This window comes from Salvelinus namaycush, chromosome 6, assembly GCF_016432855.1.
Source record: "Salvelinus namaycush isolate Seneca chromosome 6, SaNama_1.0, whole genome shotgun sequence".
Classification (NCBI taxonomy): domain Eukaryota; kingdom Metazoa; phylum Chordata; class Actinopteri; order Salmoniformes; family Salmonidae; genus Salvelinus; species Salvelinus namaycush.
Window position 1 is genome coordinate 20,835,328 of NC_052312.1, and position 13,771 is coordinate 20,849,098.

At 43.0% G+C, this 13,771-nt stretch overlaps 1 protein-coding gene across 1 annotated transcript; it reads right to left on the reverse strand.

Annotated features, from left to right (window-relative positions):
• Positions 1-1,182: 1,182 nt before the first annotated feature.
• On the reverse strand, positions 1,183-3,120 carry LOC120049016 (general transcription factor II-I repeat domain-containing protein 2-like). The gene has a single exon (XM_038995276.1). It carries the CDS (start codon positions 3,118-3,120, stop codon positions 1,183-1,185), a length of 1,938 nt encoding a protein of 645 aa, XP_038851204.1.
• Between the last annotated feature and the right edge of the window lie 10,651 nt (positions 3,121-13,771).

A 13,771-nucleotide genomic window follows, 5' to 3' on the forward strand; every position in this document is an offset into this window, starting at 1 on the left:
AGTGACTTTCTCTACAACTACAGTCCTTCTAACAAACCCCTTTACTTCCTATATGATGACAGTCTGCTTAGATCACACCACTTCACTCTGAGATCACACCTCTTCACCGTACACTGAAAAACAGAGAGAAAGATTCTTGAGAAATTTAAAAATAGATAGATTAGTAAGTGTAGGCCTTCCCTCAAACCTTTGCTCAGTTGTCAGGTGGCAAGCCAAGCCAGCTAACCTCAGTTGTGGCACAATGGAAATGGACATCTCCAGCCATCTCTCACTTTTAAATTTTAAATCACTCTCACACACAAACACACACACACACACACACACACACACACACACACACACACACACACACACACACACATCTCAGATGGTTCTGTTATGAGTAATACGTTTAGCTACTGTCTACATATATATGTTTGTTATTGTGTTGTTTATGGTTGTATTTAAATTTGTCTGTATATGTGATGTGTATCAGGGCTATTGTTCATGTACTATATTGTGTGTCTGTTTGTGTGTGTGTGTTGTTTGTGTGTGTGTTGTATGTGTGTGTGTGTGTGTGTGGTTTGTGTGTGTGTGTGTGTGTGTGTGTGTGTGTGTGTGTGTGTGTGTGTGTGTGTGTGTGTGTGTGTGTGTGTGTGTGTGTGTGTGTGTGTGTATATTGTTTGTGTTTGCCTATTGTCATTATTTTAAACTTTTTTCAATTGCTTTTCTTTTTGTAAATTATATATTATATATATATTTTTTTTTGTATTTTCTTAAAACCGCATTGTTGGTTAAGGGCTTGTAAGTAAGCATTTCACTTTTGTATTCGGCGGATGTGACAAATAACATTTGATTTGTGCGTTATTTATTACCACTGACCAGAGATGGGAGGAGTTTCAAAGCTGTAACTGGGGAACTGGGTTTCCAGGTTAAAGTCTAGAGGTTCATTTAGCTTCACATCATTACATGTTGAATACATGAATCTATTTTCGTTAACTATTTACCTCTAAAAATATCTAAGTGGTATGCTGTAGAGCAGGGGTCGGGAACCTTTTTGACTAAGAGAGCCATGAAAGCAAAAAATTTGGAAATTTATTTCAGTGAGAGCCATATAATATATTTTAAAAGTGAATTCAACTAAATGTCAGTATAATAAGCCTCTGAATTTATTCTTAAATAATGTTGTTATAATACTCACCATTAATGCGACTTCTGGTGCTGCATGGATTTGCTGATGTCTTTGTAGTCTGGTTGGTACTTGGTGAGGTTAAGCTTCATGCAAGCGTTGAGGCTTTCATCCGTTAAACGTGATCGTAGGTTGGACTTGATGTTTTTAAGATGTGAGATTGACTGCTCACATGCATACGTAGATCCAAACATGGTCAATACAGCAATACTCACACGCTGCAGTGTGTGGTATGTGACAGGAAGCGCGTTCCAAGTTTTGAGAATCAGCTGGTCTTCGGGTTGAAGTTTTTTCATTTCTGTCCACATGTGCTTGCTCACCAACTCCGCTTTCTGTCGTGTGATTATTTCCAAATCTTCATTCAGTGACTTGAACTTATTCACCCACATGTCTGAGGCCTTCAGGTCAGCCACTTCTGCTTCAAAATCTCTGACGGAGACATCAGGAATGTAACTCAGGTTGGCTGTGTTCAGTGAACACTCGTTTGGAAGGGTGATGAACTTAAAAAGACGAGTGTGCTCACGAAATTCTCCAAAGCGTGCTTTGAAGGACTGTAGGAGACTGGATGTGCAGCGAGCTAGCTGGTGGAGATCAAAGTTTTGAATAGGCTCACTTGCTGTGCATGCATCTTTAAATTGGCTCAGTTTTTCAAAATGTAGTAAACGACCTGTTTCAAGATCCATGATGAAAAGTTCTAGCTTGTTTTCAAAAGCAAACACAGCTTGTTGAAGGGATAACACTGTATTTCCAATGCCTTGCATTTTCACGTTGAGCTGGTTCAGATGTTCAGTCATATCTACGAGATAGTAAAACTTGAGGAGCCACTCAGTTTCGGCTAGCTCAGGATGCTCGATGCCTTTCATTTCAAGGAAAGTCCGGATTTCTTTCAGGCAAGCCGCAAAACGGCTAAGCACCTTCCCTCTTGACAACCAACGCACATTGCTGTGCAAAAGCAGACCAGGATAGTTATTTCCAACTTCATCCAGCAGTGTTTTAAACTGGCGATCATTTAAGGCTCGAGCAACAATAAAGTTGATCACACGAATGACCAGCGACATCACTTCCCCAAACTGCTTGTCACACATCTGAGCACAAAGTGCCTCCTGGTGTAGAATGCAATGGAAACTTAGGATGGGTCTATTTTCATGTTCACGGAGAAGCGCCACAAATCCTTTTTTATTCCCCACCATACACGGAGCACCATCAGTACACACTGAGAGAAGTTTATCCATAGGTAGATTTTTTTCTTGAGCAAACTCCATGAAAGACTTAAATAAATCCTCACCTCTTGTGGACCCTTTTAATGGCAGAACTGCAAGACTTTCTTCGCGCAGTGTGTCACCAACAGCATATCTTGCAATCACGCTGAACTGCGACAAATGGCTCACGTCTGTTGACTCATCCAAAGCCAGGGAAAAGAACGGCGCTGCATTTATGTCCTTCACTTGCGTTTCCTCCACTTTGTTTGCCATCACGATGGTACGATCATGAACAGTTCTTGCCGCCAGAGGCATGTCTTGTATCCGTTTAATTATCTTGTCTTTGTTCGGAAGATCATCAAAAAGTTCATTGGCTACATCCAGCATGAACGTTTTAGCATACTCGCCATCTGTGAATGGTTTTCCGTTCCTCACTATTGCTAAAGATCCAGCAAAGCTAGCGGAATTATAGTCACCTTGCCGGGTCCATACGCGGAGTTGCTGCTGGCTAGCTTGCACCCTGCTCAGTAGCTCTTGGCACGCTTTCTTTCTGCTGTCTCCCGCAGGGTATTTTGATGCAAAGGTAGCATGGCGCGTGTCGAAGTGCCGCTTTACATTCGACCGTTTCATCGATGTAATTTTGTCATTGCAAATTAGACACACCGCAGAACCTGCTCTCTCCACAAAGGCGAATTCTTCGGTCCATTCGTCCTGAAATGTACGATACTCGTCATCTTTTTTTCTTTTCGCCATCTTCTTCGTCGAAGGGTTAGCTTTGAGCTAATGACCGAGCAGACTGATTCAAAAGGAGGCGTTTACCTGTTTTACCTAGCAACGGCCAACGTAGGCCAGTATCATTTAATTAAAATAATGGACAATTGCTCCTGCAGCCCTGAACAGGACATGAGCAGTGAAAAATCGATGGATGGATTAAAACAAGTGAGAATATTTTGTTTTATCTGCGAGCCAGATGCAATCATCAAAAGAGCCACACCTGGCTCGGGAGCCATAGGTTCCCGACCCCTGCTGTAGAGTGTAGAGTGTGGGACACATGTACAACATGTGTGAAGAAACCATCATGGGGAGAGAAAGGTTACAGGGGAAAGCAGTTACAGACTTCACCTTTAGTTGGTATGCTATGATAAACATCTGGGGTTTCTTATCGCCCCCTTCAGGGACAGGCCTGTAACTACTCCACATTCTTGTGGATCACAATATCGAAATAATCAATCAATCAAATTTTTGGTTTGGTCAGGGTTTGAGTTGGGGTGGGTATTATATGTTCTATTATTTGTATTTCTATGTTTTGGCCGGGTAGGGTTCTCAATCAGGGACAGCTGTCTATTGTTGTCTCTGATTGAGAACCATACTTAGGTATCCCTTTTTCCCACCTGTCTTTTTGGGAATTAACGCTGTTTGTGGCACATAACTCTTAACCTTCACTGTTGTTTTGTATTGTTTATTGTTTTTGTCAGCGTCATTTCTAATTAAAAGGAATATGTACTCTCACCACGCTGCACCTTGGTCTCCTCCTTTTGACGGCCGTGACAGGGGGTCAGCCTGGTGAACCAAACTACCCAATAATCCCCTTCATGTAGCCTTATAATCAAATATGTTTTTTTTTGTTTACTGAATATATTATCTACACTTATAATTAATATGCTTTGTTTAACTGATTGAACAAAGTTTTTTATTTGATTGGTCACTTAGCAACAACATAATCCCTCAGTCTACTGGGTCTGTCCCCTTATTCCTTCATCTCTCTATGTCATCATATTAGTTTATATTATATGTTTCTCAGGCTCATGCTACAACCTGATTAAAACCTGTAGTGACCAACAGCTCCATTTCTCTGCAGTCGGTAAACACAGTGTAACCAAACAACGTCATCATCAGTTGCCACTTTTATTGTGCATATGACATACTTCATATTCTATGAATGAAACATTTTCTTGTCCAATAAAGGAAATAGTTATCTAACAATATTCAAAATCCAGAGAAATACATGAATCATCATCATCGCAGAGTTGCACATAAAGTGTACTCCATTCTAAGCCTCTGGCAAGTCTTCTGGACCCCTACAGTTCCTGTGGCTGTGACACGAATGGGGCTTTGACAGAATTAGAAAGGTACAGATGCTAAAAGAGAAACAGAAAAAATAGCATCTGATGTCATGTTCATCTCTACACAACTTCCTCTTACTTTAAAAGGAATGGACACAGCAACAATGTGGTCTTTCTGTGGGTGGAAGAGAGAAATAAACTATAGTAAAGATCCTGAGGAATGAGTTTTGTGGATGAAAACATTTTTGTCCAAAAAGTGAAGTCAATATTGCATTTATCATACCTGGTCATGTTGACATGTTCAGTACAATCTTTAATGACACTAGGAGAGGTGTCAAAGGTTTGACGTCATGGCATGTTTATCATTTGGTTTATGTTGTAGCTATTTGGAGGTCAACTGCATGTAGATGTTCTTGAGCTACAGTCTGTCAACTGTTCAAAGTAATAACCCAGGAAAGTAATGATCACAGTGATAGATCGAATGTAAAAGAGAAATTAATAAGTGAACTACAGAATATGTATGCTGCAAGAACATTGTCATTGTTCTCTCTGACAAGGACATACATCCCTACACAACTTTTCATGTGTACTCATCAGCCCAGCAACTAGGTTTCCACAGGTTTTTGCATATGATTACAACCAATTCTCTATGTGACTCTCTCTGATCACAGCGGGAAAAGACAGCTTCAGACTGCCTTCCTTCACAAACCCACACTGCTAAAGACGAAGAGAGCAAACCATGACCACTCAACTATGACAAACAAGTGACCTAATGTGAAGTTCCTCAGCCTTTTAATTTCATACACTTTGCACTAGAAAAAGTCAAACTTAACCAATTGCTTAATTAGCATTATTATGCAAGTTGAGTGGACTTAAAAATGACAAGAATTTGAGCCAAAGTGTTAGTCTTTAATCAACAAACTCTGCTTGAAGTCAGTTGTATTTGAACAAGCTTGTTGAGTAAAATACAAAATTAATGTTTGCTCAAAACAACTCAAAAACACACCAATCATCATCATTATCATTATTCCAGCATGATCTCTTCACAGGTTGATTTTCAGAATGGTTTGTTTCATGTATTTGCATGTACTATGACTGGTTGCTTACGCTACACAAACATAGATAACATACATTTTTCTAAACGAATCCAATCTGTTAGTAGTTGGACTTATTTCACACATTACTGATATGTTTGTTCCAGTTTATATGATTTAGGTAGTCTCAATAATCAATCTTCTCTTCCCCGTCAGTCATTCTGAATGCAGGTTGCGTGTGACTGAAAGTTTCAATTGTTGGATATCCTAACTTTGGATGGATTCCAATAGAAATGACACATCCCTTTGCAAGCCGGCATAATTTGACTAAACCAGGAGTTTTAGACCAGTGTGTTAGGGTGTAACTAGGCCCTCAGCGGCTTTATGATATATGTAATGTGTTGTCATAATGAGTTTAATTTTAAAGATAACATATCCACTTAGACATTCACTTGGTGAAGGCTACAGTACTGAAAACCATTCAATACAACAATCATGTTGCTAACAAAGACAGTCGTGAGTGGAATTTATAATTCACTCTAAATACAAAGCACTCAAGGTATGCAAATAAGTTAGAATTATTTTTGATTCTCTGAACAGCATATTTTTTAGAATGAACTGAATTCCATCTGGTTATTGGGACAGACATGAATGCCATTTTGGACATGCGGATAAATCAAATAAGAACAACTACAATCCAGGTGTAGGTAAGGTTAGGGTAGCATGACACGTTGCACACCAGCCGTACCGTACAGGAGCGGTTGGCCAATAGCTTGATGTCTGTCTGGATCGCCACCTTGGATATAGGCTCTGACCAACCAGGAGAGAGATAAAGACTCGTAATCAGTCTTCTAAATGAACCCTACCATAGCCATACCACCAGGAGAAAGACGACTTGAAAATGTGATGGAAATGTAACAAAGCATTGTGAGTAAGGTCAGTATGAAACCACAAAACCTGTGTTATAGTTTAAAGATCTTTAGCCATGGTTATGGATATAAATTAGAATGATATCAAAATAGGATGCAAAAATGGTGAAAACAGCCTACCGTGGACCTTCAGAGTGATGGTCTTACTGCCAATCTGACCTTTGTCCCCTTCACCTGTAAGTAGAAAATCCCCTGAGTCTTGCAGTGTCAGCTCTCTGACTGTTAAACTGAAGTTTTTGGTGTTCATCTTTAGTCTCCCCTCAAACTGGGATCCAGGTGAATAAACGGCTTCTGTGTTGAATTCTACAATTTCCTTTCCCATATACTTCCACTCCAAGGATTTGAAATGTCCATTCTCTATGCCTGCCAGCAGCTCCACGGAGTCCCCCACTCTCTTGTTGATGATCAGAGGAACACCTACATCTGAAACACACAAATAAATACGTTATAAAGGGTAAATAAAATGTAAAATAAAACAATTATGACATCAGTCAATGGTTGCACACTATATTACAATGATCTTATTACTGTATAATTATTCATGTAAGTACGATGTAGCAAGTGATGTAATTACTCATTGTTACACTCTAATACTTGTTACAGTGTGACTGTAATACTTGTGACAGTGTGCCTACATGAATAACTACACAATAATACACTACAATGCAAAGTCCTACCTAATCAATAATAGATAATAATGGATTGGATTTATATAGCGCATTTCCAGGTTTCATTTATGCTGTTTGTGGAACTTAGCATATTTTCACTTTACATCTTTATGTTTGAGTGGCGACCCTCGCCCCCGACCTTGGCCTAGGAATCCTCCCCAAGGCCCCCACATGATATAGGAGACAGCTCAGGACAGAGAGGTAGCTCAGGACAGAGAGGTAGCTCAGGACAGAGAGGTAGCTCAGGACAGAGGGGCAACTCCGGACTGAAGGGCAGCTCCGGACAGAGAGGCAGCTCATGACTGGAAGGCAGCTCATGACTGGAAGGCAGCTCATGACTGGAAGGCAGCTCATGACTGGAGGGCAGCTCATGACTGGAAGGCAGCTCATGACTGGAGGGCAGCTCATGACTGGAGGGCAGCTCATGACTGGAAGGCAGCTCATGACTGGATAGCAGCTTATGACTGGAGGGCAGCTCATGACTGGAGGGCAGCTCATGACTGGAGGGAAGCTCATGACTGGAGGGTAGCTCATGACTGGCGGGCAGCTCATGACTGGCGGGCAGCTCATGACTGGAGGGCAGCTCATGACTGGAGGGCAGCTCATGACTGGAAGGCAGCTCATGACTGGAAGGCAGCTCATGACTGGAGGGCAGCTCATGACTGGAAGGCAGCTCATGACTGGAAGGCAGCTCATGACTGGAGGGCAGCTCATGACTGGCTGGCGGCTCTGGCAGCTCCTGACTGGCTGGCGGCTCTGGCAGCTCCTGACTGGCTGGCGGCTCTGGCAGCTCCTGACTGGCTGGCGGCTCTGGCAGCTCCTGACTGGCTGGCGGCTCTGGCAGCTCCTGACTGGCTGGCGGCTCTGGCGGCTCCTGACTGGCTGGCGGCTCTGGCGGCTCCTGACTGACGGACGGCTCTAGCGGCTCCTGACTGACGAACGGCTCTGACGGCTCGGGACAGACGGGCGGCTCTAATGGCTCGGGACAGACGGATGGTTCAGATGGCGCTGGGCAGACGGATGGCTCAGATGGCGCTGGGCAGACGGATGGCTCAGATGGCGCTGGGCAGACGGATGGCTCAGATGGCGCTGGGCAGACGGATGGCTCAGATGGCGCTGGGCAGACGGATGGCTCAGCTGGCGCTGGGCAGACGGATGGCTCAGACGGCGCTGGGCAGACGGACGACTCTGACCTGCTGAGGTGCACAGTAGGCCTGGTGCGTGGTGCCGGAACTGGTGGTACCGGACTGGAGACACGCACCTCAAGGCTAGTGCGGGGAGCAGGAACAGGGCACACTGGACTCTCGAGGCGCACTATAGGCCTGGTGTGTGGTACCGGCACTGGTGGTACCGGGCTGAGGGCACGCACCTCAGGGCGAGTGCGGGGAGAAGGAACAGTGCGTACAGGGCTCTGGAGACGCACAGGAGGCTTGGTGCGTGGTGCCGGAACTGGAGGTACTGGGCTGGAGACACGCACCACAGGGAGAGTGCGTGGAGGAGGAACAGGGCTCTTGAGACGCACTGGAAGCCTGGTGCGTGGTGTAGGCACTGGTGGTACTGGGCTGGGGCGGGAAGGTGGCGCCGGATATACCGGACCGTATAGGCGTACTGGCTCCCTTGAGCACCGAGCCTGCCCAACCTTACCTGGTTGAATGCTCCCCGTAGCCCGTCCAATGCGGGGAGGTGGAATAACCCACACTGGGCTGTGTAGGCGAACCGGGGACACCATTCGTAAGGCTGGTGCCATGTACACCGGCCCGAGGAGACGTACTGGAGGCCAGATATGTTGAGCCGGCTTCATGGCACTTGGCTCAATGCTCAATCTAGCCCGCCCAGTGCGGGGAGGTGGAATAACCCGCACCGGGCTATGCACACGTACAGGAGACACCGTGCGCTCCTCCGCATAACACGGTGTCTGCCCGTACTCCCGCTCTCCACGGTAAGCATGGGAAGTGGGCGCAGGTTTCCTACCTGCCTTTGCCACACTACCCTTTATCCCCCCCCCCCCAAGAAATTCTTGGGGTGTCTTCTCGGGTTTCCGTGCTAGCCGCGTACCTTCATAACGCCAGTTCCTCTCTCCGGTTGCCTCTGCTCTCCTAGCTGCCTCCAGCTGTTCCCATGGGAGGCGATCCTTTCCAACATTAGCCCAGGGTCCTTTACCGTTCATAATTTCCTCCCATGACCATTCCTCCTGGTACCGCTGCTGCTGTCGCTGCTGCCCGTTGCTACGCTGCTTGGTCCGAGATTGGTGGGTGATTCTGTAACGGCAGCCTTCCCTCTCTTCACTAGAAGAGAGAGTGTAGCAGGGATCGGACCAACACGCAGCGTAGCCAGTGCTCAACATGTTTAATAACACTAATAAACAGTGAACACTTAACACTTAACAATTAACAAAATAACAAAATGTGGCAAACCGAAAACAGTCCTATCTGGTGCAGAACACAAAGACAGAAGACAAACAGACAAACTAGACACACAACATAGAATTCCCACCCAGCTCACGTCCTGACCAACACTAAACAAGCAAAACACATAAGAACTATGGTCAGGACGTGACAGTCCCCCACTCTCTTGTTGATGATCAGAGGAACACCCACATCTGAAACACACAAATAAATATGTTATAAAGGTGAAATAAAAAATAAAAAATTCTGACATCAGTCAATGGTTGCACACTATATTACAATAATCTTTTTACTGTATAATTATTCATGTAGTACGATGTAGCAAGTGATGTAATTACTCATTGTTACACTCTAATACATGTTAGAGACTGTAATACTTGTGACAGTGTGCCAGTGACAGTGTGCCAACATGAATAACTACACAATAATACACTACAATACAAAGTCCTACTTAATCAATAATAGATAATAATGGATTGGATTTATATAGTGCATTTCCAGGTTTCATTTATGCTGTACGTGGAACTTAGCATATTTTCACTTTATATCTTTATGTATCTGAGTGTGTGGGTCCTTTTTTACTTCATTAAAGTCCACTCCTCCCCCACATTCAGTAGAACAGGATGAGATGACAGGAAAAGAGAAGTAGGGGTGGATCTGATAACCCCTCCTCAGATCACAAGTACAAATACCACTGTGTTTACTGTGTAATTATTCACCAGAAATGCATCATATACTGCATGGGCAACATTATAATTACATATCAGTCTCAAGTAATGTTTTATAAACCCTTATAAAAAAAATTCAGTCATGAATTCAGACTAAATACAGTTACAGTTCATTGAAGAATTTAAGACATAACTGCAGTTATCCTAGTCCTGCAATGTATCATATTATGTAATAGAAACAATAATTTGATACAGTCCCATATGACCTTAAATGTAATGAATGACAGCCTTTAGGCACAGGGTCATAAGATCTAAACCAGGCCAGAACTTGTCCGTGTAGACCAATTTGGGTTTCCTGCAGAATCAATACATCATGTTATGTTCCTGAATATAGGTATTATGTAGGTGTTGTCAAACAGTAATAAAGCAAATGTTTCGAGATATCCAACCAATCACTGATGACTAGGCATTCTTACAGGCAACACACACCATGTAAAAACCAACAAGGAAGTTAGAGAAAGCTGATGGTTTTCCTTACTTTATCATGCAAGCAAGCACATGCAATAGATCCTGTTTGGGGATGATTCTACCCTCTTGGTTTCACATTAGAATAAGGAGACCGTTGAAAAGACCCTAAGCAGCCAACTGACTAAAGTCAGTAAGTGGTTATCCATTTAGGCAAGACAGAATGTATCCTGTTTGGTTCCAAACACAAAGTGAAAAACTCTTCCAACTTCTCGGTCAGGTTTAATAGTGTAGCAGTGAAGGAAAAAAGCTCTGTTACATTCATTGGGATGTGAACTGGACCAACACATGACATGTGAACTTGTGGCTCTGGAGGCCATTGGGAATGTTCACTCCAGGACAAAGTTCCTGGATAGAGAGACTATGAGGACCCTGGCAACATCTCTGATGCAGGGCCACTATGACTATCCTTGTATCTCATGGTTCAGTGGCATAACAAAACATCTGAAGGAGAAACTTCCAACGGCCCAAAACAAACTAAAGGGACAGTTTCCAGTTGATCTGGTGGTGGTGCAGATTAAACTGTTGATGGTTTTTAAAGTGATACATGACCTTTCCCCCAGTTACCTGTCTGGTTATTTTTATTTCTCAGAGACTCTCATAGCCATCACACCAGAGCCAGTGTTGCCAATATGAGACCACATCTCTTTCGGAGCATGGCTGGATAAAGCTCTTTCCTTAACACTGGTGCAGAGGAATGGAATGGTGTACCAAACCATATAAAATCTATCAATACGCTAGGGAGTTTAAAGATATACCTTAAGACATGGTTTATGTGCAAAATGCTTCTATTTTATTCCTTTTACGGGTTCCTCTCTATTCATGAGATGTATTTGAGATGTATTTTGTTTTCATGTTATCTTGTGTACACTGTATTTTTGTTTTATTGTATATTCAAGAGGACCACAATGGGGATACGTTTTTAAACTTGTTTGTGTCATCCTCGTTGATGGTTGTACTGTGTTTAAAATGTTGAAATAAATAAGAATAGTTACAGAACTTACCATAGTGGAGGTTGGAGAGTAGGAGAAGTAGTATTCCCTGTTTGGAGAAGCAGGAGATGGGACCACCAGACATCTCTTTAAGGCGTTGGCTGTTTCCTCAGGCTGTATGTCCTTGTCTTTCACTGTCACTGACGGCTAGCAGTTGACTAACCAAAACACACAGAGAAGATAGAGCAGAGACTTCCTTTTGATGAGGGCTGCTGTTCTATAAAATAATTCCTGTATGTTAGCTGAAAAAGAAGTCACATTCTACCCCTTCACTCAGCTTGAGAGTTAGAATTAGAGGCGTGAGTGTGTTTGGGGTCTGTCACTGTGTTGATCAGTCTGATGGTGGTGGTTTTGGAGCATGTGTTTCCTAGCTGCTGCTGGTTGAGTGGTTAATGGTCATGGTGTTTCACAGACACTGGTAGCGTTGTTACTTTATGAGCAGACCACTCAATGTTGCAGAGAAAGAGGAAAGAGGGAGATAGACGGCTCGGGGAAGAAAGAGAAAGACAGAGAGCGAGATTGAGACAGAGACATAGAAAGAGAAAAAAAGACAGAGAGAGAGAGAGGGGGGAGAGAGGGGGGTGGGGGGGGTTAGAGAGAGAGAGAAAGAGCAAAAATGTCATAACAGTGTCTGTGCAGTTTCATCTTGGCTTCATATACCTGCAGAAGTGTTTGCATGACTTCTTCTGCATGCTCATAGGTCAGTGTGACTGAGGGACATGAAACACCTGCAAACTTTTTCGGGAAGGTAATGGGTCCCAGGTTACTGATAGAGGCCCCCCTTCCACGTTTCATATAACAGCTTGCGGTTATGTCACTTCCTGTGACTGTTTCTCAGGAGCAGTGACAATGACCTGGCTGCCGGCTGTCTGTCTGACAACATAGACATTAACACATAGACACAGAAACCCCCTAACTGGAACAGTGACCTTCCAGACCATGCAGGGACACTGAAAATATCAGTCAGAGTCATACACCACTAATGTCATTAATCGTTATGACCTGTCTGTAGGATGATCAGGTAATATGGGAGAACTGGTAGTCATTTGTACGTGGTTACTAGCTCCTCAGAACTCCTGCAGAGTATATGACATCATAAAATTGAGAAGAACTGTTCTTTTCAGGCACACTCTTCCCCCAAAAGTCATTCTGAAAATCTCAACGGGTCTTCAGCTGATGGGGTACGGCTTTTGAACTTTGCTCATGGGGCATTTATGTTATATTTCTCAAGATTCAATGGGTATATATAATTAAGTCCAAAAATGTATGTAGAAATAGCAGATTGCCCTTTAACTCACACATTGTGGAGAGTGAGATCATTACTAGGCTTAAAGGAGTTTTGACCAAATGAGGTTTTATGGAAAAGTTGATGATGATGATGACAATATCTATTTACTGTAAGAAAGCACTCATACCATCTGGTGGATGAAAAATGGTTTATTAAAAAAGCACAATGCAAAGATATTGTAAAGGAAAAGGCCATTAGAAGAAAACGTGAATAATACTTTTTGGGAAATTCATATACAAATATTTTATTCTGTCATCTGAATAGATCAACAATAAAACTCAATACACATTACAAAGCAGATACAATTGCAGTAGCTGCAGATAAGATGCATTATCATTGCACCATATAGTAGGAAAAAAAAGCTTTTACAGTGAAACACAATTAAACCATGCTTAAATACAATAAAATAAGTAAATAAAATAAGTAAGAACGCCTTAATGTACAAGCTGTTATTGCGTGTGTGTTTGTGCATGTGTGTGTTTGCTTGTGTGTGTTGAGCGTACAAAATCCATGTTCCGGGTTCCTTCTCCTCCTCTGATGGTGTGTCCTTCCATCCCTTCGTCCCTCCATCCTTCCATCCCTCCATCCCTCCATCCTTCCATCCCTCCATCCCTCCATCCTTCCATCCCTCCATCCCTCCATCCCTCCATCCCTCCATCCCTCAGGTACCTGCAACATGTCACCACACAAAGTTGTTCAGGACATGCAGTCAAATAAACTGTTAAGAATTAAACAAAGAGACATACTTTAAATACATTATATTTTGATATCAGAGAATTAGATCCATATGAGTATCATATTAATTATCAATAACATATGGCTATTAGTCTTA

Excerpts from the sequence above, each read along its gene's own strand:
- LOC120049016 (XM_038995276.1), bottom strand. The coding sequence starts at position 3,120 with ATGGCGAAAAGAAAAAAAGATGACGAGTATCGTACATTTCAGGACGAA.